This window comes from Mustela putorius, unplaced genomic scaffold, assembly GCF_011764305.1.
Source record: "Mustela putorius furo isolate JIRA1106 unplaced genomic scaffold, ASM1176430v1.1 tig00000129_pilon_pilon_pilon, whole genome shotgun sequence".
NCBI lineage: Eukaryota > Metazoa > Chordata > Mammalia > Carnivora > Mustelidae > Mustela > Mustela putorius.
In genome coordinates, this window is record NW_025421290.1 from 41,965,855 (window position 1) to 41,989,209 (window position 23,355).

General features: G+C 49.2%; 1 protein-coding gene across 2 annotated transcripts in view; it reads left to right on the forward strand.

Annotated features, from left to right (window-relative positions):
- Nucleotides 1–3,646: 3,646 nt before the first annotated feature.
- MAP3K9 (mitogen-activated protein kinase kinase kinase 9) overlaps nt 3,647–23,355 on the forward strand; it is a 73,516-nt gene continuing 53,807 nt past the window's right edge. The window contains exons 1-2 of one of the 2 annotated variants that reach the window (XM_045072936.1): nt 3,647–4,394; nt 11,415–11,828. In XM_045072936.1, the coding sequence (XP_044928871.1) occupies nt 3,989–4,394; nt 11,415–11,828 (820 nt within the window). In that variant the 5' untranslated portion in view covers nt 3,647–3,988. The remainder of the gene's footprint in view (nt 4,395–11,414; nt 11,829–23,355) is intronic. The other variant, XM_045072943.1, reaches the window with a different exon arrangement.

The window sequence follows — 23,355 nt, forward strand, 5'->3', positions numbered from 1 at the left end:
ACAAATCGGCCTTTTTTGGGTGATATTTGTCAACCACTGGCCAAGAACTCAACCGTGGTAAAATCTTGGTAATTCCCTCTGATTTTCAAAGTCTTTTGCTACTGGCCCTTCTTTTATTTAGTCTATAAATGACTCCCTTCCAACACTCTCTCCTCTTTGCAGGCCGGTACTCCTGTCACCGCGCTCACATTAATTTCCATGTGCACGCTTTCTAGTCTCCACTCCGTGAGTGACATCCGTCCTTCAATGCCCAGTGTAAGCACCGCTCTATGCATCCCTCATCTCCTCTGGTTCTAGGTGACAGAGATATTTCATTACCCCACAGCCCTGTGCAAAAGTTTTCAGGGATGACCTTTTATCTGCTAAACAAAAGCCAGGCGTCTTCGCTTGGTATATAAACGTGTACCAAGAGCAAGTAAGGTGCTAGGCACTCTCTGGGTGCTGGGAGAATTGTAGAGAACCAGACAGACAGGTTTCTACCCTTATGGTGAACAAACTGGGCATTAAATAATTACAAATAATCAACTCAACAATTATTAGTATGATTCAAGCAATTACGAGGCCCTCTAAAATCTGGTCTCAACCTATGTTCAGTTCCTTCTCGTCCTTTCTTCCATTCAGACGAGCCTACTCATTCCGACCCACCTCGATGGCTGTGCTCATGCTCTCCCTTTTTCCCTTCAGGCAGATTCTTCCCTCCTCCACCCCCTAAGCCCTTAAGGGCCAGCTTTGGTTCTGCCTCTTCCATGAAACCCTGTTAGACAACTTTTGCCCAAAGGATCTTCCCTCATTTGAATCCCTAGTGCTTATCCATCAGACAAGCATTTACTGAATGACTTCTTGAAATGTTTGATGACTTGACTCTCCAGGAAGTCCTAAACACATGCTATGGTCTTAAAGATTTACGTTGTATGAGGAGTTAGACTTTCCCTACTGAGAGGGATTGAGGAATTTTTCCCTCTTCTTCCCTGGGTGGGAAAGGAGTGGAGATCAGAAAAGCTACAGTGAGGGGCGCCTGGGTGGTTCAATCAGTTAAGCGTCTGCTTTTGGCTCAGGTTATGATTCCAGGATAGTAGGATTGAGTCCCACTCTGGCTCCCTGCTCAGCAGAGAGCCTGCTTCTGTCTCTCCCCCTGCCTGCCTCTCTCCCTACTTGTGCTCTTTCCCATTCTCTCTCTGTCAAATAAATAAATAAATAAAATCTTAAAAAAAAAAAAAAAGAAGAGAAAAGCTACAGTGAATCATAGGAAATTACTAATAAGCAAAGTGACAATAAAAATGGCCTAATTACTCATAATCCTACTACTTGAAAGATATCTACCACTGACAACTTTCTACCTTCCTACTTTTTTGTTTCTGTTTCTATTTCTGTGTGTGTGTGTGTTTAGGAGGAGTTCCTTTTTCCTCCTAATTAAAATTTTATCAAGAAAATCTTTTTTCAAGGGGTGCCTGGATGGTCTGCCTTTGGCTCAGATCATGATTTCAGGGGCCTGGGATTGAGCCCTCCCCCTCCCTGCTCAGTGGGGGGAGGGTTTGCTTCTCCCTCTTCTCCCTCTGCCCCTCCTGCTGGTCGTGCTCTCTCTCTCTCTCTCTCTCTCAAAAAACAAACAAACAAACAAAAAACCTTAAAAAGAAAAGAAAATCTTCTTCTTATTTTTTTTTATGGTCTCTTTTAAAATGGAGTAACTCTACCCCCACTTACCTGCTCTTCTGCTTAGGGTTGGATTGAATGAAACCTAGAGAATTTACTTAAAGACTCATCCATAACTTTTCCAGCTCACTGATCCTGTGTACAATAAGAATCTGACCATTAGTTTTAGGGCATTTACTCAAAAGTCCTTTCTCGAAACCTACATTGGATGTTCTCCAGAGCAGTACTCTTACCTACTCCAAAGGTGTGGGATGCCTCCGGACGCCAGACTTTTATGCAAACCATGCAAGGTGGGGCCCGCAAGAACTCGGATCTTCCAGTCTGCACCCCTCACATAAAGGGGGAGCAGAATGAACTACAGGGCTAAGTCCTTGCCCAAGATCGGGCAGCTGATGGGGGCAGGGCCGAAGATGCCAGCCCCGATTATTTTTACAAATTGACGGTCCCCAGTTTGTCTAACGATCAACCTCAAACTAAAATGAAACAGAAAATACTCAGGGAAGCCCTAACTCTTGCTAACCAAATCGTGTTTGTTCCTACCACTGAAGGGGAAAAGGCAACACAGTTTGGTAGAGACTGGGTTAGATCCCCCAGCCCTGACCTGTTGTGAATAGGTCAGAAAACTTTCTCCTTGGAAATTTACATTACTACGATAGGATTAAAACAAAGAAGAAATATTAGGGCCCACTTATCTCATTCTTTTTGAAAAATTTTTCATTTATACTTGAGAGAGAGCGAGCAGAGAGGGAGCAGCAGACCGCCGCGGAGCAGGGAGCCCAAAGTGAGGCTCCATTCCAGGACCGGGGGATCAGGACCTGAGTCTGAGGCAGACACTTGGCCGACTGAGCCACCCAGGCGCCCTGTCATTCGTTCTTAATGTTTGAGAAACGAGGATAACAAAAGGATGTAGAAAAGATTGGCCCTTCATCATGAACTGTAGCATTGGCTTGTAAGCATATGGCATCTTGGTTCTTATCTGATTTCTGGAGGTCACCACGGTCCGAGCAGCAATTCACTCAAGCAAAAGAAACTCACAATTGTAGGAAAACTGGGTCTGTTCTAGGAGACCAAGCCCTCTTCACGGACAGCTTTTAAGCTGAGCTTTCCGGCCTCCGTTTGAAGCCCCAGCAACGCGGTCTCTGGTTCTCTCCGAGTTCTGGAAAGGGACGGTATGGGATCTCCTTTCACAGGAAGCCAGCAACGAGGGAGCTGCGTGAAAGGGCGAGTGCTTCTGAAGAACATTCCCATGGGCCCAAGGAGGGCCTTACGGAGATGAAAAGTTTCCTGGGTGGGAGTGGGGCCGGAGTGGAAGCGGATCCACCTGGTTGTACGGGGGCAGAGGGCCACCCAAGAGCGGGGAGAAGCCAACTGTAAGAGGGAGCCGCAGAAGAGAGGGCGCTGGCGGGGGAGGTACGAGCTCCCTTCTCCTCGGCTCACTCTCAAAGGCTCACCTCGGGATCAAGAGCACAGGTGCTGCCCAACGGGCCCCCGCGCTACCAGAGCAAACAAAGGGCGCGGCCTCCTCCAGCCTTTTCCGTCCGAAAGGAGGCTCGGCCTTACCTTCGAGGACCCACCCATCCCTTCTCGGGCGCCCATCCAATGGGGCCGCAGCCTCCTCCTGCCAGGAGGTGCTGAACTCTCGCAGGAAATGGACAGGTACCACCGACCAATGGTTGGAGCTGCCGCGGGCCAATGGGAGAGGGAAATGGGTCGACCTGGGGTTGAGAGGGGGAGCCCGCAAGAGGGGGCGGGGCCCGGGGGCAGGACACGTAGGCGCAGGGGGTGGAGAGGGGCGGGTCGGTGGCTGGCGGGGCAGCCCCAGCCGCGGAGATAGGAACCTGCGGACGGCCGGCAGCGGCCAATGGGAGGGCGGGTTGGCGTGGGGGGGGGGGGGCCCGGCGCCGGGCGGCTCCGCCCCTTCGGGTCCGCAGGGCTGGGGCGGAGCCAGGCCCGCGTCAGGTGGTCCCGGGCGTGCGGGCGGTGCTGGGGGCGGGGCGCGGCGCGGAGAGGGGAGCGGCGGCCGGCGGGCGGCGGCGGGCTCGGGCTGCGCGAGCAGGTACCCGCGGCGGAGGTGGCCAGGCCGTCCCCGGGGGGCGAGCACGAAGGCGGGGGCTCCGGCCCGCCGCGCCCCCATGCCGCGGTGAGCGCTCCAGCTCGGCGCACTTGTCGCCGCGCCAGCCCCAGCGAGCCGGCTCTCCCCGCCCCGCCAGCCCGGGCCCTACCTGCGGCCGCCGTCGGGGGAGGGGGGTCCCCCCAGCTCTGCGGAGCCGCATGAACAATAGGCGGCGGCGGCTCCTGCGGGCGGCGGCAGCCCCGCACCCTATGGATCGGCCGCTCCATGGAGCCCTCCAGAGCGCTTCTCGGCTGCCTGGCGAGCGCCGCCGCTGCCGCCCCGCCGGGGGAGGATGGAGCGGGGGCCGGGGCCGAGGAGGAGGAGGAAGAGGAGGAGGAGGCGGCGGCGGCGGCGGCCCCGGGGGAGCTGGGTTCCGATGCACCGCTGCCCTACTGGACGGCGGTGTTCGAGTACGAGGCGGCCGGCGAGGACGAGCTGACCCTGCGGCTGGGCGACGTGGTGGAGGTGCTGTCCAAGGACTCGCAGGTGTCCGGCGACGAGGGCTGGTGGACCGGGCAGCTGAACCAGCGGGTGGGCATCTTCCCCAGCAACTACGTGACCCCGCGCAGCGCCTTCTCCAGTCGTTGCCAGCACGGCGGCGAGGACCCCAGTTGCTACCCGCCCATTCAGTGTAAGGCGAAGGCGGGGCCGCGGAGCCGGGCGGGGAAGGGGGGAGTTGGAGGACTGGGGGGGGGGGTGTCGCAGAGCGGGTGGGGAACGATTGCCCGGGGGGTGGGTGTGTGCGCGCGCGCTCGGGCTGCAGGGGCTGCTTTGGTGGGTGCGCTGGGTGAGATAGAGACGCCGCAGGCCTTGCCAGGAACCTCAGGCGCTTGGGCTTCTTAACCTTCATCTGACCACCTCAGCTGCTCTCCACATCCTGGAGCCCCAGCATGAGAATCTCCCCATGTCGCACTCCCGGCTTCCCCAAATCTGGAAGGGTTTCAGGCAAGCTGGTAGTTTCTGTCATAACCTTAGTCCCCAAATCAGGGACCTTCCCGACCTCTTCTACAGCCTGTCCCCGCCCCTTCAAGGCATTTGCTTTGAAGCGGATGGGGGTGTCTCCCGCAGGGCTGGCTGGGCTGGCTCTCAAGTCCCGGAAGCCCGTGCGAACTCAAGGCTGAAGTGTCTTTGAAATGTCGTGTTGATTTCTCGGATCGCAGTCTTGTATCTCAGAAGTTGTACCTTTAGGAGTCTCAGTGAGTGATGTGCTGAGCAGGGTGCGAGTGTGTGAAGAAGCCGGTGGTGATGGGTGCAGAAATGATTGGAGAGGGAAAAGTATGTCCTTCCCCCGTGAGAGATCAGGAGCACAAGGTACAGTGGCGAAATCCCAGTCCCTTGACACCCAAGCTGTTCAGATACAACGTTTTCTCCTTTCTTCTCACCCTAGATCCTTGCCTATATTTGGTATTTGCCAAATCTCAAGGGGATCATGCCCACGGGTCCCTCCCAGGGCCTTTCTTCCAGTGTCCTGGTTTTCACCAATTTCCCAGGAGCCCCCTGTTCCACACCCTGCAATGATATTTCCTTTGTTTTTTTTTCCAAAGCAGTCAAATTGCCATTGGAATCCTTGAATCAGTTCTGCTAGGTGGCTTTAGGAGATGTAAATATCTACTCGTGCAGTTGACACTTATATTTGATTATTCCCACAATTTCTTCCCTGCTAAAAAGTATTGTTAATACGTATTTATTATTGTTTACTCAATATTTTGTCTACTTTGCATTTTAGTTAATTAAAGAAAATCGTTCCCAAGCACCAACTTTTAGGCATTTAGTTTTTAAATTTCATTTGTAACATTTATCTTTCGGTCCTGTAACTTACTTTCACCTGGACAGTTGTGTTACTTTCTTTAAGATGTTTTCTTTAAATACCATCACTTAATAAGAAAAGCATAACCTCTTTCCTTATGTTTCTATTCACCTTCTTTATGGGTGTTTTGACCATCAAATTGGTGTTCAAATTCTTAGTTCCCTTTGTTTCTGTCTCCCTCACATTCAGTGTAAAACTTCCTGTTTCTACATCCTGACCTTTATAATGCCTGGAGGGAACAGATGATTTTAAATGGTTTCTGGGTGTTAATTCATTTTGGCTCTAGTACTGGGAAGGTGAAGACTAAGGGTCCTAGTGTATGATGTGGTGCTGAACTTGGTCACATACTGAAAGAAATACTGGAAGAATGGTCTGGCATATTAGACACAGTGCAATTTTTTTATGCATAAGTCAAAGGTTTGAGGTTCTTTATGGGTTACATTTTGTGATTTTTTTTTTTTTTTCTGTGCAGCTAATGTCAGAGTGGGAGAGGTGTGTGAGGCTTATGAGCAGGAACTCTGTTTCTTCCATCTCTGTGCCCCCAGCTATCAGAGCAGTCGATGTGAATATGACTTGGGCTGGAAAAACTCACCTGCAGAATACCAGCCGTGGCCAGGGTGTGCTACGTTAGGAACTCCTTCTCCCTTAGGTACCCAGGACTTAATCTTTATTGTCACAAAAGTTACCTTCCATAGGCCAGATTCCTGATTCTAGAACTCAGATAAGAAAGTAGGAAGTACTTTGTGCTTGTGAAAAGAATTGACTTGCACATGACAGGCGAAGGCCCTGGTAAGTTACTTTATGTAGTCTCATCAGAAGTTCGGAACTTGACTGGAATTAATTCTTGATAATTCAGAAAATTTAATTCCATTCAAAAATCAATTCGAGTGCCTAGCAAAAGATAGATACTGGATTAAATTCCAGGAGATAGGGGAGCCTAGGTGGTTGAGTTGATGGAACATGCAACTCTTGAGCTCAGGATCGCGAGTTTGAGCCCTGCCATGGGGTACAGAGATTATTTAAATAAATAAAACTTAAAAAAAAAAACCCAGGAGATAAAGGAATGATAAGATAAGGGGGTGCTTATAAGTCACACCTGAGGGGGATTGGTGATATAAATACACCATGTTGACACAATGCTTTGATAAAGATGAACTCGGGAAATTGCTAACAGGTACTCTGATGGGTGTCCTATGTCCACCATTTCAGTTAGTGTCACTTGGAAAATAAAGTGATTGAAAACCTTGTCTCCAGAGACTTGGAATGAAATTGAGCCACTGACAGCTTTTCCCCAGTTACCCTTTTGAACTTCTCTTCTGGGGCATGAATTGTGACATTAGATTATGAATAGCAGACTGTCAGTTAAGTAAGAATGTTTTAGTTTTAAATAATGCTTTTCAGATAGAAAATTTTGTTTCAAACTTTACTCAAAATAGAAGAGGGGGAAATTACCAAATTTTGTGACAAACAGGAAATATAATAGATATTCAGAAATCATCTGATATTTATATAGTGCCTTTATGCCCTCCCGTGTGGATAATGAAAGCTTAGCTCTCCGTGGGGCTGACAAATATAAATAACATAGGAGCTCACTCATCTTTTTTTTTTTTTTAGTGAAAGAGGGAAAATGTACAGTTCCAAATTTATCATCTTGGGACATATACAGTCCTGGGTATTAAAAAAAAAAGTTTGTTACAGGAGAATTGTGTCTGTTTTCAAGCAGGGCATAAATTAAGATTATTACTAATTAACATTTTTTCCCTTGCATCCACTGCAAATCTAAGGATATATTTTCAGGTGTACTTGGGATTTTTAAAAAATTTATTTATTTGACAGAGGTCATAAGACAGAAAGGCAGGCAGAGAGAGAGAGAGAGAGTGGAGGAAGCAGGCTCCCGCTGAGCAGAGAGCCCAATGTGGGGCTCGATCCCAGGACCCCGGGATCATGACCTGAGCAGAAGGCAGAGGCTTTAACCCACTGAGCCACCCAAGCGCCCCTGTACTTGGGATTTTTAAATGAGTGAAGTACATGCCATTCACTTACCCAAAACCTACCGGAATGTGCCTATGTGTCTAGTTTTCAAGAATACAGCTGAGAGAGAATAACATCTTGACTGCCAAAATGAAAGAAGTAAGGTTTCATTCCTGATATTCCTGGAAATATCCATCCACAGAAACTGAAACCTGTGCTGAATGTGGCTTGACCTGATTCTTACTTAAAACCAGGTCTTGACTGCAGTGGGAAAGGAGAGTCCCACATTCTCTTAGCTGCAGCTGAAGGTCTAGTTCCTACCCAAAGGGACTTCTTCACAGGGAAGGGAAAATAAAGTACCTTCCCCCAGGCCCTGCTCATCTGTCTTCTCTCCACTTGCAAGCTGTGTTCTATGCCTTTCTTGAAGGCCGGTCATAATATTTCCTTAACTAGTTAGCAAGAACCTGAGAGGTTCATTTCTACCTCGAGAGGGTTTATTGCTGTCCCTTCCCGGCAGAGGTTTTCGGTCTTCTCTGAAATGCCATCAAAGGAGCTGTCCCTTCAGCACCCAAGTTCAGAATCACTTCTTTTAAATCCTTATACATTTAAAAATTTCCGCACGTCTTGTGTGTTCACAACTATGCTTCAGACCAGAGGAAAAGGTAGAAGAGAAAATACAACAGTTAATTCCGTTAAGGAAAAATCGGATATTCAGTTGAGGAAATGAGATGTGTGAATGGAAACTTGTTAAAGAGACAGATATCTTTTCATCAGTGTAAAAGCTGTTAGAAAAAGTGAATGTTCCTTCCCTCCATGACCAAGGAGACGCCTAACATAGTTTACATATTTCTCCAAGAGGGTTTCTTAACACTCCTTAGTATACACATTGTCTTTTAAATTCATATAGACAAGATAAGAATTAGTAATCAGGATTCATTTTAGAACCCAGATGCACTGAAGCTATTTTAAGCAGAGGAAATTTTAGGCACAGGAAACTGGGTGCTTACAGAATTGTTGGAAGGGCAGGGAGAAGGGGCTTTTAGTTGGACCTGTGAGAACGACTCCCAGAACACTGCAGACCTGGCCCACCCAGGAAGCTACTCCTTCTCTAATTGGAAACATACAGAATCAGGAGTTGGTGTTGAAGCTGTCGATTTGGAGAACACCCTGTTGTCATTGCTGTCCAGCTTAGGCAACCACTTGGCCTTGCAGGTTTCCTTTCTACATCTGCCCAGAGCTAGTGATTGGACACTGACATGCAGGAAAACCCCACTTGTCCAAAGTCATGCTTGGCTGGAGAAGCGGCGATAAGATGGTGTCCATCCCACTTCTGCCTTCTCTCTCTTGTGCATCTAATTGGCAGAAGCAGACCTGTAGCAGTCAGAGAGTCTGGGAAATGTAGTTCTTAGCTTTCTGGCCTTTGTACTGCACGATATACTAGAGGATTTTAGAGTGGGTTTGATGGTGAGTCTGCAGGACCAGCCGAAACATTTATTTTTTAAGAGGAGTGGCAGATGAGGTAAAAGCTTGAACAGTTGGAACTTTGGGGGTCAAGATGGGCTAGACTTTTCGTATTCTTTTGTGCATACTGCCACTTGCATTGTAAAAGACTAATGAATATTAGTCCTAGACAGGACGGACATACTCTAATTAAGAAAGAATAGAGTTTTGAGCACCGTCAGCATGTGAGTGGTGGTTGGAGATATCCTGGAGCTGGCTGCAGAAGGAAGAGAACAGCCAGCAGTGGGCACTTCCTCTTTTGGTTTTGCCAAAAGTTCAGAAATATATCTTTGTTTTCTTAGTTTTTTTTTTTTTTTTAGCAAGCTGACTATATTCTTTCTGTTTCAGGAGATCCAGTGCATTAAAAAAAAAAAAAGTTCAGATCTGAGTTTGGTTTATTTCCTACTGAGATAGACCCCCCCCCCTTTACTTGACTGCCGCTTACCTGCTGAATGTTCAGCAGGGTGAGTACAGTGATGAGTAAAGCAGGCAGAGTCTACCCTTGTGGATCGCTCAATCTCGCAGGACGGCAGGCACCGAACAGGTTATTAAACCTTGTTGGGTCTTGCCAAACAGACTGTTATGGACGTGTTTGATGGGGGCCTGACCTCATTTAGGCGGGGGTTAGGAAAAGTTCCTCTAGAAGATTTTGTTTCAGCTGAGACCTGAGGGTTGGGTATGAGTCAGCCAGGTAAAGACAAAGAGACTGAGAAGACGGAGCACAGGGTTTTCACGAGAGAAACCTAACATAGCACTTTACTCCTATAGCAATGCCTTATCTAGCCTGAGTTTTCTAATCACTGGTGGCCATTGTGATCTGGCCATGGATCCCTTTCCAAATGGTGCTGAAGATGTAATCAGGTTCGTCCTCTTAGGTTCATCCTCTATATTGGAAAGGAGATGAGTGGTTGGGTGTGGTACTCGGGGACATCAGGGATGGAGCTATGACGCAGGTGACTTCTGCAGTGAGATGTCCCCTGGGAGGCTCCTCTCTGCACGTCTTAGTCACCAGCTCCTGGTAGAACCATGTTTGGAAAATATCCTCCCAATTTATTTCCCACCCTCCGTCTTTCCTGCTGCTCGTGTTTGCACCCTGTGCCTGCATGCCTGCCTTATTTCAGTGGCTCCTTAGTGGTTCCTCTTGCAGAAGGCTCCCTGGCCTCCAGGTTAGATGCCCCATGGCTGCCACAATTAATGTCCTCTCTAAGTCACAGTCTACTAGCACTCCCCTACTTAAAAATGCATGAGTTCTGGGGAGCCTGGGTGGCTCATTGGGTTAAGCCTCTGCCTTCGGCTCAGGTCATGGTCTCAGGGTCCTGGGATCGAGACCCACATTGGGTTCCCTGCTCAGCAGGGAGCATGCTTCCTTCCCCCTCTCTCTCCCTGCTTGCTGCTCTGCCTGCTTGTGATCTCTCTCTCTCTCTCTGTCAAATAAATAAATAAAATCTTAAAAAAAACAAACAAACACATGAGTCCTGTCATTCACAGTGTGAAATTTAAGCCACTCAGCATGACTCTAAACCATTTCACAACCGAGCTGACCCCAACAAGACCTTGAGCCTCATCTCCTATCCCTGTACATATAATCCAGCCACACTGTGCTCCTTGAACTTCTTAATATGTGATATAGTCTCATACCTCTTGTTCTTGCTCATGACCTTCCCTTTGCCTGGATTGTCTTTCTCCGTCCTGATCTTTGCTGCCTGATGAGAACCCTCCCACTCATTTTTCTTTTTTTTAAGATTTTATTTTTAAGTAATCTCTACACCCAACATGGAGCTGAAACTCACAACCCCGAAATCCGAAGTTGCACGCTCTCCCAACGAGCCAGCCAGGCACCCTCCCTCCCACTCATTCTTTAGGACACATTCCCTGAGTTCAATTCCCTGAGAAGCCCTTCCCATTCACCCTCTCAATCCTGTCCTGCAGTGGGAGTTGGTGGTTTCCTAATCTGGTCATATGGCTCTGAAGGCTCTTTTCACACTGTGGTTTTGTTGTTGTGTGTCTGGCTTGTCACTGGACTGTGTGCTTCTCGCCATCAAGTACACAGAAAAACGAAGAAGTCTCCCAAAAATGATCTCCCTCTATGTTACCTTGTATTAAAATGGTGTGTCATGGTATGACATTCTGCGTGATGTTCCAAGTAGAAATTATCACATGAATAGTTATTGAATGCCCACTATGTGCTAGTCGTTAAGATTAATGTAACAGAAAGTAGGTTAGCCACATTTCTTGCCTTGATGGAGCTTACCTTATAGAGGGGAGACAAAAAAGCCAAGGGAGTATAACTTCCTATGTTTACCTGTAGGTAAATGGGTGATTCCGTGGTGTTTTCAGAATGTTTTTGACTTCTTTTTTTCTTCTCTTTCTCAGTGTTAGAGATTGATTTTGCGGAGCTAACCCTGGAAGAGATTATTGGCATCGGGGGCTTTGGGAAGGTCTATCGTGCTTTCTGGATAGGGGATGAGGTTGCCGTGAAAGCAGCTCGCCATGACCCCGATGAGGACATCAGCCAGACTATAGAGAATGTTCGCCAAGAGGCCAAGCTCTTCGCCATGCTGAAGCATCCCAACATCATTGCCCTTAGGGGGGTGTGTCTGAAGGAACCCAACCTCTGCTTGGTCATGGAGTTTGCACGTGGAGGGCCTTTGAATAGAGTGTTATCTGGGAAAAGGATTCCCCCAGACATCCTGGTGAACTGGGCTGTGCAGATTGCCAGAGGGATGAACTACTTACATGATGAGGCAATTGTCCCCATCATCCACCGCGACCTTAAGTCCAGTAACAGTGAGTATGAAGTGATGGGACTGGAGGGCTCACGAGTAATTCTCTACTCAGTCAGTGGCTTCGGTGGGAGTGGATTCCGAAGGAATCTCAGTGGGCAGTGAAACAGGGCAACTCCTTATATAAAACCATTCCATCCTTGAGTTGAGATGTAAGGATGAAATGAGTGCCAGGGAAAATTGGTTTAGAAAGAGAAGAATGAGGCAGCCGAGGGGTTTGGAATAATCCGAAACTCATATTAGCAGGCAAGGGTGGCAGTGTATAATTCTGATGCGCTGTGCAGTGTATATCCACACATGTAGATAGTTAGATGCATAGATTTTTCCACTTTAGGGAAGCAAGCCTGTCATTACAGAAGGGCTTTCCGTCTTTGGTGGAACACCAGGTAACTACAACGCCTCTTTGCATTCTGCCTGACCACCCCAGCTTGAGGTACCCCCAGAGAAGGGTCTATAAGGAAGAAAGGGGCAGGTCATCTAAGCTGTGGGGCCGATTCGGGTGACAAAGTGCCCTGGGAGAGTATGACCTGGCTGGTAGTATTGTGGACTCCTGATAGCCTACGGGTCTTATTAATTAATTGTTGTAACTACTTAGTTTTTAATAGCAGGGAACTGAGAAGTAACTGTTTATTAAACATCCAAGATCCATAAACTGGATTGTAAAGCAGGTGTTAGACATAATTACATGGTGAGTTGGTGGAAACCAGTCTCTTTCCTTGGAGGAAACTGCAGGCGCTGGGACTCTGCTGCTTTTGTGTCGTAATTTGTGTCTCTGTTGCCTTAACTGTGTGATCGAAAGGATGACATTTGTTTAATTGGAAATGCTTAAAATCGTTTCAAGCACCCTTTCTGGAGAGGAGGGCGTTCAGGTTTGGGGGAGGTGGTGTGGGTCGCGGAACTTCACTGTCTGTCTCCTTCTGCATTGAGCCCAGAATTCCTTCAGATTTTATTTTGTTCTGAGAGGTTCCAGATGTGGTTTATTTTCTGTTGACACTACTATGAACATTTACTTTTAAAAATACATTGTTGTTGTTGTTTTGCTGTTGGTTTTTTCTTGGACAGTTGTAATTATTTTTATTTTATTATTCGTTAAAATTTAATTTTTTTATTATTAACATATAATGTAGTGTTTGTTTCAGGGGAAAAATAGATTTTAAAATTATTTAAGTAGATGTTTGTACAAAAATTGGGCATTGTAGATAAAGAGAAGGTAACCAGTAATGTTTTCCTTCAGGGCGTCTAACTATTACATTCCGCATATCCGCTCATGTGTTCTGTGTGCGTGACTTAAAAAATCGTTTTGGAAATCTTATGCTCGTTTTTACCCACCCGTTGGAGAGTCACAACTTCACTGTGTTTCGCAGACCAGGGGATGCTGGCCTGTTTCCCTTGGGTTTTCTTGTTTGTTCAAGATTTTATTTATTTGAGAGAGAGAGAGAGAGAGCAGGTGGGCACGTGTGGGGAGGGGAGGAAGACGGCTCCCCAACGAGCAGAGAGCGCGATGGGAGGCTCGATCCAGGATCCTGGGATCACGACCTGAGCCCAAGGCAGATGCCCAACTGACTGAGCCACCCAGGTGCCCCCCTTGGTTTTTATTAGGGTTCTGGCGAGTTGGATTTGGTCGCTATCATGTGAGGACAGAATTCTAGGAATCATATGTGTTCATTGATCCACCAGCGAAAAGAGTACGTATACAGGCGGTTGTCTTTGTGGAAAAAAGAAAGTAGTTGGTGATAAACATCTAACTGTTACAAAAGGCTCCGTGGAAAGGTGACTAAAGTGCTCTACTATCCTGCTTTAAAAAGTCACGTGCTGTCACCGGCAGTGGAACACATACAGCATGTATGTGTATGTATGTGTATGTATGCACATAACCTAAAGACCAAAATAATAGTGGCTAAAACAAGGTGTATGTTCAGTTGTCTTTGACAAGTAGTCTGCAGGGCTTCGGGCATCCCAGTGTCATCAGTCCAGTCCCAGTGCATGGCTCGTGCCCTCAGGCTTGCCTTGTGGTCTTCGATGGCAGCGGAAATGCCAGTTATTTGGTCCAAGTAACAGGCCTGAAGGAGGAGGAAAAGCAGAAGCACAGAAAAAGGTGTTCCTGGAGCCGAGTTGGCTCCTGTCGTCCTCCCAAAAGTCCACCAAAGTGCATCTGCTTGCAGTCATTGGCCAGAACATAATCAGAGTCGCGGCTGGCGCAGGGGAGCCTGGGAGGTGCAGGACTCTAATCTGGGTGGCCGTGAGCCCAGCTGATCATCAGGGGCTATTACCGAGGAAGAGGAAGAGCAGGGCTGGTGGGGGCAGCAGCTGGCAATCTTCCCATGGGATCTTCATGTGGGACATGCATTGGGAAGAACTGTTTATTTCAGATGTTTAGCATCATTTGGCCAAGCAAGGTTAGCCAGGCCTTGGGGCATGTGGCTCTGACCCCTGATTTAACTAATGGCTTCTACTCCTTTTGCCACATTGCATCATTAGCCCAAACATCACTTCTTAAAACTACTTGCAGAAAGCCCTGGCTTGAATAATGGATTAGTGTCTCTGCTCTGTTAACTGGGAAAAGCCAGCTACTTGATATTGTTAGCAAAGGTGTCCACAAAAGATGGTCTTAGTGGAAACATTGTCCTTTTGGGGCTTAGCTAGATGATTTCAGGATTTGGGCTTGAAGGCATTTGGCAGAATAACAGTTCAATCGCCGTCATTAGAAGTTAAATTAGTGTAAAAACAAGATCGTATGAAAAAGCTTTGGAAAAGGAAAAGCCTTGCCCAAAGTGGAGGTTGTGTTATTACTTTTATTTTATTATTAAATAACTTCTTTCCTCCTCTTAGAGAACATAGAAAAACAGAGAGGTAAAAGCAGTGTGTTTCTGCAGTTTTTGTGTTTATGGATACTTCTTTTTACCCAGAATATTGCACGGGAAGTCCTAGTAACTGTGCTGCTTGTAGTGTGCCTCCATGCCCCCAGGCCCGTCCACATATTGTGACTTGTTATGTAAATAAATAGTCTTTGACCACAAGATATTTAAAGGTCGCACAGATCCCACTGCTTAGATATACTCTGTTAACGAAACCAAACCCGTATATGACAATAATAATAATAATAATAGTAATAATAATAATACAACTGATTCTAATGAAGTGCTCTCTTTATGTTAGGCACGAAGCATTTCACGGCCCTTCCCTTTCATTCCCGTAGCAGCCCTGCTGAGTAAAGACTATGAGTGTGTTTATTTTACAAAGGAGGAAACTGAGGCTCAGAAGGGGTTAGCCATTTCTCCAAAGTCTCCCCGCCAGTCCTGAGGGCGGACTTCGCGGCCCGGTCTGACCCCTCGGCCTGTGCTCCCAGTCACCAGGCTGTTGGCGGCACCCAGCTGCTGGGCAGCCGGGGCATTCACAGCATTATTTCCCATGGCCCGTAGCACTTTGGTTTTATAGGATTGGGAGTAGCATTATCCCGCTCACAGAGCCCCAGAATCTACATTTCCTTAAGGTCTGATCGACTCACTCTTGTTTCATAGCTGCAGCGCAGAGGTGAGTGGGGAACTCCCCGTGGTTGGGACTGGTGGCACCTGCCTTCTTTGGTGTGGGCGTCAGTTGAAACTGACATGAGGTCTTTGCTGCCTTGATTCCCTCTTCCTCTACAGGCACTGCCCCGCATGCCGGGCTGCTTTCCTCTTTCCTCTGGAATACCCTCTTTGCCTCCCAGCCACGAGGCCCTCAGCACCGTCCCCCTCGCAGCAGGAATAATCTGGCTTTCAGGGGTGCTCTTGCCTCGGCCCCTGCCTGTCCAAACCCTACCCACGTTCCTGTGCTCGGCGTGAACCCGGCGGTTCCCTCCCGACAGCCTGGCACCGTGGTCAGTGCTGAGCGGTCATCTCAGGCTGGGCACATGCTGCCCGAGAGCACGTGGGAGAACAGTCGGGTGACAAGGGACTGGAGCCGCTCGGCCAGGGGTCGACCCCAGGTGTCTTCTGGGGTCGGGTCGGTGTGTTTGCGAAGCCGCTGGGGGGAAGCTGTAGGGCTCGGGAGGAAGGATGGGGAAGCGAGTGCGCGCTCCCTCGGGCGCGGGCCGTGGGTAGATGGGACAAAGCACGCCGGCCTGCCGCAGCCTGCCCGCCGCATCCCCCTGGCCGCCTCCCGTTGGCCGGGATTTCAGGAGCATCCCTGAGGCCTCCAAATAGGTTCTGTGTCGTTAACGTCCAGGGGCACGAGTGAATGGGCAAATGAGCCAACACAGGATCCCTTGAACTGGTCTGCTCATGGGGTCGCCAAGTGTGCAGCCCCCCCCTTCTCTCATCAGAGGATGTCCTGTGTCCTCCGGGACTTTGGAGCCTGTGCCTTTTCATCCTCTATAACCTCCAGACCCTTGTCCCAGTCCTAATGTCCGAGTTCGCCAACGTTTCGGGTGCCGAGGCTGGTATTGTCCCAGTGTGTTTGTTACCAACCTCCAAGGCCTCTGCCCTCTTTTTTCTCTGCACCCTTCCTGGATGCCGGCCCCAAATACCTCCCTGGCAGCGTGTCCCCTGCAGCCAGCCAGAGGGCTGCGAGGTGCTGCGGGAGCAGGCCAACCCCCAGCCTCGGCCTCGTGTTCCCTCCCTGTGAGTTCCCTGCTGTGGCCCTCGGTCTCCCTTCGTGGGCTTGTTTGATTGGTGGCTCCTCTTGGCAGCTAGGGGCTGAGTAGTGCCCTGCCTCCCGTTTCTGCACTCACTTGTGCTTTGTGCCCTTTTCACAAGATAAAGAAGCAGAAGCCTCGCTTTCTTGGAAGTGGAAGGAGGACCCAGCTTCCATCGTGCCCTTGACCTCAGGCGGGCTGTAACATTCTAAGCCCTGCAGTATACCTGGACTGGACACTGGCCACAGACCCTGACTGTGTTTTCTGGGGAGGGTTTCTCCGGGCTGAGAGTGTGCTGTGGACCCCACTGGGTCCCACTTGCTGGTGTCCTTCTTCCGGGACCCTGAGGTCAAGCAGATTTCCTACGTGCAGGAGTGAATGAATGCAGGAAGCACCTAGAGCTCGGGGATCCTGGCCGAGAGCAATGCGGCAGGAAGGACTTGCCTAGAAAAGCTTGAGGAGTAGCCATCACAGCAGCTTTTCCTATAGGAGAACTAAAGACACTGTAAAACATTCCCAGGATGGAACTGGGAGGGAGCAAAGTATTGGCCAGAGAACCCAATTCCTAGTCCTTTGTAAGAGTTACTTAAGTGACTTTTTATGTCCCATGAAGCCATCCCCAAATGAGACACTTCTAACAGTACCTGGCTTAGGTACTGCCAGATCTCTCTGCCCATTTTCTGTCCCACTTCTGGGCTTTGTGGTTCTTTGTTTGCTACAGGCTCCTTCCTTCAGAGTTGGAGAGTGATGGACATGTCTTAAGGATTTTTCCTGGCAGAAGCATACAAGTGCTCAACAAATTGGATCATTTTGGTTGTAGGAGGCAATACCTAAGGTTAGCCAGCAGCCACTGGGCATATACCAGACGATTCTGTTCAGTTGATGGGTAGCATTCTGCATGAACACAGACGCATGTTGTGCAAGTCAAATAAAGACATAAGTAAATAAAGCTGAAATGAAGCAAACCATCGAACCTGGTGAGGCCTGGCGGTCTGACCTGGAGGTCCGGTTGCAGCTCCCAGTTCATTCATGTTGCCGGTGCTTTTCCCTTTTCCCTTGGGCGTGGCCATCTCCCGCACAAAGATGGTTCTCCTTTGTGTGTTAGTTTGACTGCTTGGTGTTGAGGATCTGACAGTAAGCGATACCAGACACCTGCCGTGCCCTTAACGAGCTCCCTGTGGGGTCGCAGGCAACGACCTAAGTCAGGACTATGGTGCACGCTGTGGAGGGAAGATGTTGGTACCACAAGAGAATGACAATAAAGGGACCTGCCTGAGAATTTCCTGAGGGAGCAAAGGAGTTCATGCGAAGCCATGAGGGTAGGTGGGGCCTTGGACGCTCCAGGCAGGGAGACCAGCAGACTCAAATAGGAGTCTCAGACTCAAATGCCCAGTGGGAGCATGGCCCCCCAGGAGGCAGGTGATGCCCTTGATGGGGTCCTTTCCTGTGCTTGCCGGGGCTCAGGGGCCACCGAGAAGGATCAGGAAGGACATTGGTCTCTTTGTGGCAGATGTGCCATGCTTTCCTCAAGCTTGCTCTGGAGTGCCTTCCTGCATCTCTGGGAGCTCGGGGCTGGGCGTGGGGGTGGAGGGGCTTCCCTGCGGCTTACTCAGGTGTGTAGGAGGTGGCTTGGGGCCCTGGGCAACAGTCCGGCACCTGTAAAGTCCATGTTCCAGTTGTAGCAGGAGATGAAGGATCTTGGGAAATATTCTGGACCCTGAGCCGTTATCTTGGGGAAAACAGCCTCAGTGCGGGGGCAGGTTCAGGGCCAGGAGGACATTTAAGGTGTGTGGGCTCTGACTCCAGATGATGCCTTAGTGTCTTCCCCTTTGTTTTCTCCGATTTGAGCCGCTTTTGCCGTGAAGGTTGGATCGCGATGTCTTCTCTCCTCCGCGTGTCTCCCCGGGCACACTTGGTAACAACTAAGTAGTGACATCCTCCTCCTTTTGCAGCCGGTCTGTGGCTCCGTCATTGCTCAGGGTCGCGGTCTGTGCTTCAGGATCTCTAGGGAGACAAGAGCCTGCCCGTCTCTCCTTTCCTCCTTATCTCTTGGAAGCATTTCAGTTCCTAACTTGGTATTCTACTTCATTCCCGCGAGCTAGCTCAGGGCTGCTTGTGGGGAGAGAAAGTGAGACACAAGGTGATGGTGTGGGTGGTCTTGTTAATCCAGAAAAAATGTGGCTTCGTCTCCAGGTCCCTCATCTCCTCACCTCGGAATCCCCTTCCCTGTAGAGCCAGCAGCTCCCTGTAGAGCCATACTTGTCCCTCTTATTAGGAAAGGCTGCTAACGTGGCACCATTGAACCCCTTGGCATCTGTGCAGAATGTGTGCATGTTCGTTTTGGGGACAGGGTTGTTACTCTGACTAATCGAAGACTCGGAGAAGGTTGTGCATCAACACTGTTATAGAGAACTTCTAAAACCGGTCATCTGGGTGACAGGAGACTTGGTGGCATAGAAGAACACCGGCCCACCTGCCACCCGTGGCTTTGCCGGGCCGGGTTGCCTTGGGCACATCTTGTGCTTGCTGATACGCGGACCCCTCGCATGTGACCTGAAAGGTTTGGATGAGGGGGTCCCTTCCAGGGGCGCTTCCAGGACTGACATTATGCATATGCGTGTGTTTGGGAGAAGGTGGTGACTACGTGGTCTGTATGTGCATCAGGCCATCACGTGCCCAGGTTCCCCGCTTTCCGGCTTCTGGTTGCAGGGGCTGAAGCTCCCAGTGAGGGAGCATTCTCTGAGAGGTGTAGGGAGAAGACAGTTGACAGGAGCTCCCGGGTGCACCCCTTCCCCTTGGCTGCCCAGGGCACGACAGATGGCTTCGCAGAGAGAAAATGAATCAGGAGGGAGAGTCACAGTAAACCAAGGGCAGCGTTCATCCTGGAGACGGGACATAGTCAAACGCCACCTCTGCCCTTGGGGCTGAACGCGGGGCATTCCAAGGCCTCAGAGCTTTGCTCTAGCCGCCCCCCCCCCCACTTAGGGCTTTTTCAGGTGGGATGGGGACCACTTAGGTGTTTGTGTGCCCTAGTCCCCCTGCCCAGCAGAGCCGCAGGAAGACCGTGCTTGTGCGGGCACCGGAGTGTGACAGCAAGGTCTAGAATGAGACACATTAAAGCCGAGGCTTGCTCATCCCTGGGATTTGTGCTGTCTGCAGGATACATGGAGGTTCTGATCTGAGAAGAAAGCATTTCCCCTGAAGCTTGGCTTTGGGAATCCTGAGCCCTGACATTGAGCGTGTGGCTAGCCTCTGGGGGTTCCAGAATCCTTGTCTGTAAAACGTGGACAATACAGGAGTGTTGTCTGAAGATGGTATGAAACTGTGTGTGCCACGTGTCCCACGGGGACCACATTCACGACTGACGCTGCACTTCTTTCCTCTTCCCAAGGAGTAGGAGAAACTTCTCGCTATTCCTTGGTATTTTAGGTGTATACAGGATATAGTTGGGTTTCCCTTTTTAAAGTAGCATGAGAGGGGCGCCTGGGTGGCTAATTGGGTTAAAGCCTCTACCTTCAGCTCGGGTCATGATCTCCGGGTTCTCAGGGCTCTCTGCTCGCCGGGGAGCCTGCTTCCCCCTCTCTCTCTGCTTGCTGCTCTGCCTACTTGTGCTCTCTCTCTCTGTGTCAAATAAATAAATAAAATCTTTAAAAAAAAAAAAAAAAGGTAATATGAGGATTTTAGGCGGCCCTGAGCTGCCCTTTGCCCAGTTGGCCGGAGGTAGCTTTACCTCTACTACCGAACCCGGGCAGATTTATGTCAGCCAAAGCCACAGAGGGGGGTTGATAGCCCTCAGCCCCTTCCAACTGTATCTGGGTTTCTTGGGGGTCTTTAGCTCCCAACCCCTTCCAACTGTGTCTGGGCTTCTTATGGAAAAGGCCGGTGTTTCTCGCTCCTGCTGGACCTGTGTTAACTCACAGTGCTCGGCCCCCTGAGAAATGCTGCCTTGTTTGTTACGGCCTTTGGCCTGATTGAATGGGACAGCTGGCAAGTTTTATGGCTCTGCTGGCCTCTCAGCTGACAATTAAAATGCTTTTGCCCCAGGAGGAAGGCAATGTATTTCTCCTTTCTCTGCTGCACTGGTCTACGGCCAAGGTCAAAGGGAATGCCTTTTCCACTCCCGCTCCTGGCTTCCCCAAACCCACTTAGCATTCTTGTTGCACAATCTTTTCTACGACTTCTCAGGGTGAGCCCAAGAGATTCTATGTCGAGTTTTGTGGTCCTCCTTTGGCAGGATGGGGGAGCTTGGCTGCCCCTTTTCCATCTCCACGCAGCAGCTTTATTGCTGTCGCTGTTCAGATCTGGCTGTGCACAGCACCGCGTAGGTACTCAGGAAGTGCTGGTGGGTTTGGTCATCATGAGTTCCAGCACCGTCCGTCTTCCCATGCATTAACCTCTCCCCCCAATCCAAGGCAATATGTAAACAGTGCCCAAACTCTCCTTTAGAGCCCGCATTTAGGATGTGAACCCTCTCTCTCATTGGAGATGAGCCCATGTGAGCTCTGGGTGAGATGTGCCTGTGTCTTGGCTCTATTACTTGCTAGCTGGGACCTTGCGCAAACGACAGACTCCTTGTGCTTTCGTTTTTGTTAATGTTAAATGGGAACAATTATAATTCCACCCGCCTCATTTTATAGGGTAGAGGGGAGGATTCAGTGAAATAATCTAGATGACGCTCTCTGCCCTGCCTGGCACATGCTAAGTGCTTGGTATGTTGATCATAATTCCAGAGGCTGCATTTTCCCCTCAGCCTTTAGAGCCACAATTTGTGATCTTGTACTTTTGAGTATAAATCATCTTGTGCTTGCATTCTCAGCGTCTTAGTCCTGTTCTCTCCGATTGTGCTGTAGGTACTTAAAATTCAAAGTGCGGATGTATACATAACGTGAGAAGAGTTCGACGTTGAACTACAAAGGAAAGTTGCTCTTCTTTACCCTAAACCCTGAGTTGACGTCTTAGAAGCAAGTGAAATTAAGATATGGGGTTCTGTTTTGGGTTTTTTTTTTTTTTTTTTGTCTCCTTAGATAATTTTTATTCTGTAAAAACACAGAAATCCCAGTAGAATTCTGGACAACAGAATTTGTTGTCTTCCCACTTCTTTTTTTTTTTTTTTAAAGATTTTATTTATTTGTTTGACAGAGAGAGATCACAAGCAGGCAGAGAGAGAGGAGGAAGCAGGCTCCCCGCTGAGCAGAGAGCCCGATGCGGGACTCGATCCCAGGACCCTGCGATCATGACCCGAGCCGAAGGCAGAGGCTTAACCCACTGAGCCACCCAGGCGCCCCTGTCTTCCCACTTCTGCTCCCTGCCACGCTCTTCCACATATCACGGGCAGTATAGGACTTTGCATGTAGCATTCCCAATGTTTGGCAGCAATTGTCTGTTTCTATGAAATCTTGCCTTTTCTTCTTTTTCTTCTTCTTTTTTTTTTTCCTTTATAGAGAGAGCAGGAGGAGGGACAGAGGGAGAGGGAAAGTGAGAATCTTAAGCAGGCTCCACACTCTGGGCAGAGCCTGACATGGGGCTTGATCTCACAACGCTGAGATCATGACCTGAGCTGAAATCAAGAGTCAGATGCGTAACCCACCGAACCACCCAGGCACCCTGAAATCTTGCATTTTCTATCCCTAGTCCCTTTCTGGATGGACTCAAACTCCTCTACTGAACAAACCGGAAGGTGTTCCTTGGACCTCAGATAGTCAGAAGCCTAATATCTGCCTCTGGCATTTTGCCAGCCGGGGAGGCTCTGACTCTGTAGCGGGGACCCGAAGCATACCCATGGGGCCGTGGGACCCTGGAACTGGCTGCTCTTGTAATCCAGACCTGTTTCTGCAGATCCCCGTGACTGCTTGCTGCCTGATGTGCCCGATAGGGCAACATAACAGGAAAAAGTATCAGTGAAAAAAGAAGAAGTTATCCCAGATTGCATAGCGCAGATGCGACTGCTTTTTCCGTCTACGCGATTTGCCTATTCCTGTCTGCGTACCTCGTCTTCTCCTGCCATTTCAGTCCATCTGGATACATTTTATTTTTGTTTGTTTCTGCATTCTGGTAACCTTCAGAATCCAAGAAGGAGGAGAAAAAGATTGTAGTTGGGGGAAACAACAATAATCTTCAGTTTCCAGTTCCATAACTCCCTTTTGTGTTTGTGGATAAGGTTGGAGCTTAAACGAACCTTAGAGCCGTGACCACGAGACGTTGAGTGATTTGCCAGAAGTTGGGCTGTTGGAATGCCTGGTTTCGTGACAGCGTCCTGCCTTTCAGGCGCCCCCAGCCCCTGACAGTGGGGACCTGTTAACTCTGTCACGTTTCCCAGCTGGGTCCCCAGGACTGTGGACGACAGTGGAGTGAGGATCTCCACATCCCCCCGAGGAGAGGAGTCAGGGATGCCTGGCTCATGGCCCCCGAGGTCACGGCTGAGCTGCCAAGGCTGTGTCTTGAAGTTTCTTCCCTGGGGTGTCTAGAAGAATCCGAGAGTTCAGGCTCTGCGTCTAGTTCCCAGGAAGAAGAAACCGTAGAGACGCCCCACCCCTCCCCCCAGCTGTACTGAGAGTTAATTGACACGTACACTCTGAGTTTAAGGTATGTGATTTGATTCATGTATACGTTACAAGATGGTTACCACAGCAGGCTTAGTCAACATCTGTCACCTCACATAGTTACCACTTTTTGGTGCTAGGAGAAGATTTAAGATTTATTCTTATTGGCAGTTTTAAAGTCTATAATATAGGATAGGGATTTCCTAATGATTTTATTTTATTTATTTTTTAAAAATTATATTTATTTATGTGAGAGAGATAGAAAGTGGGGGTAGGGGGTGAGGGACAGAGGGAGAAGAAGGTAGGGCTCGATCCCAGGATTCTGGGATCATGACGTGAGCCAAAGGCCAATGCTTAATGACTGAGCCACCCCGGAACCC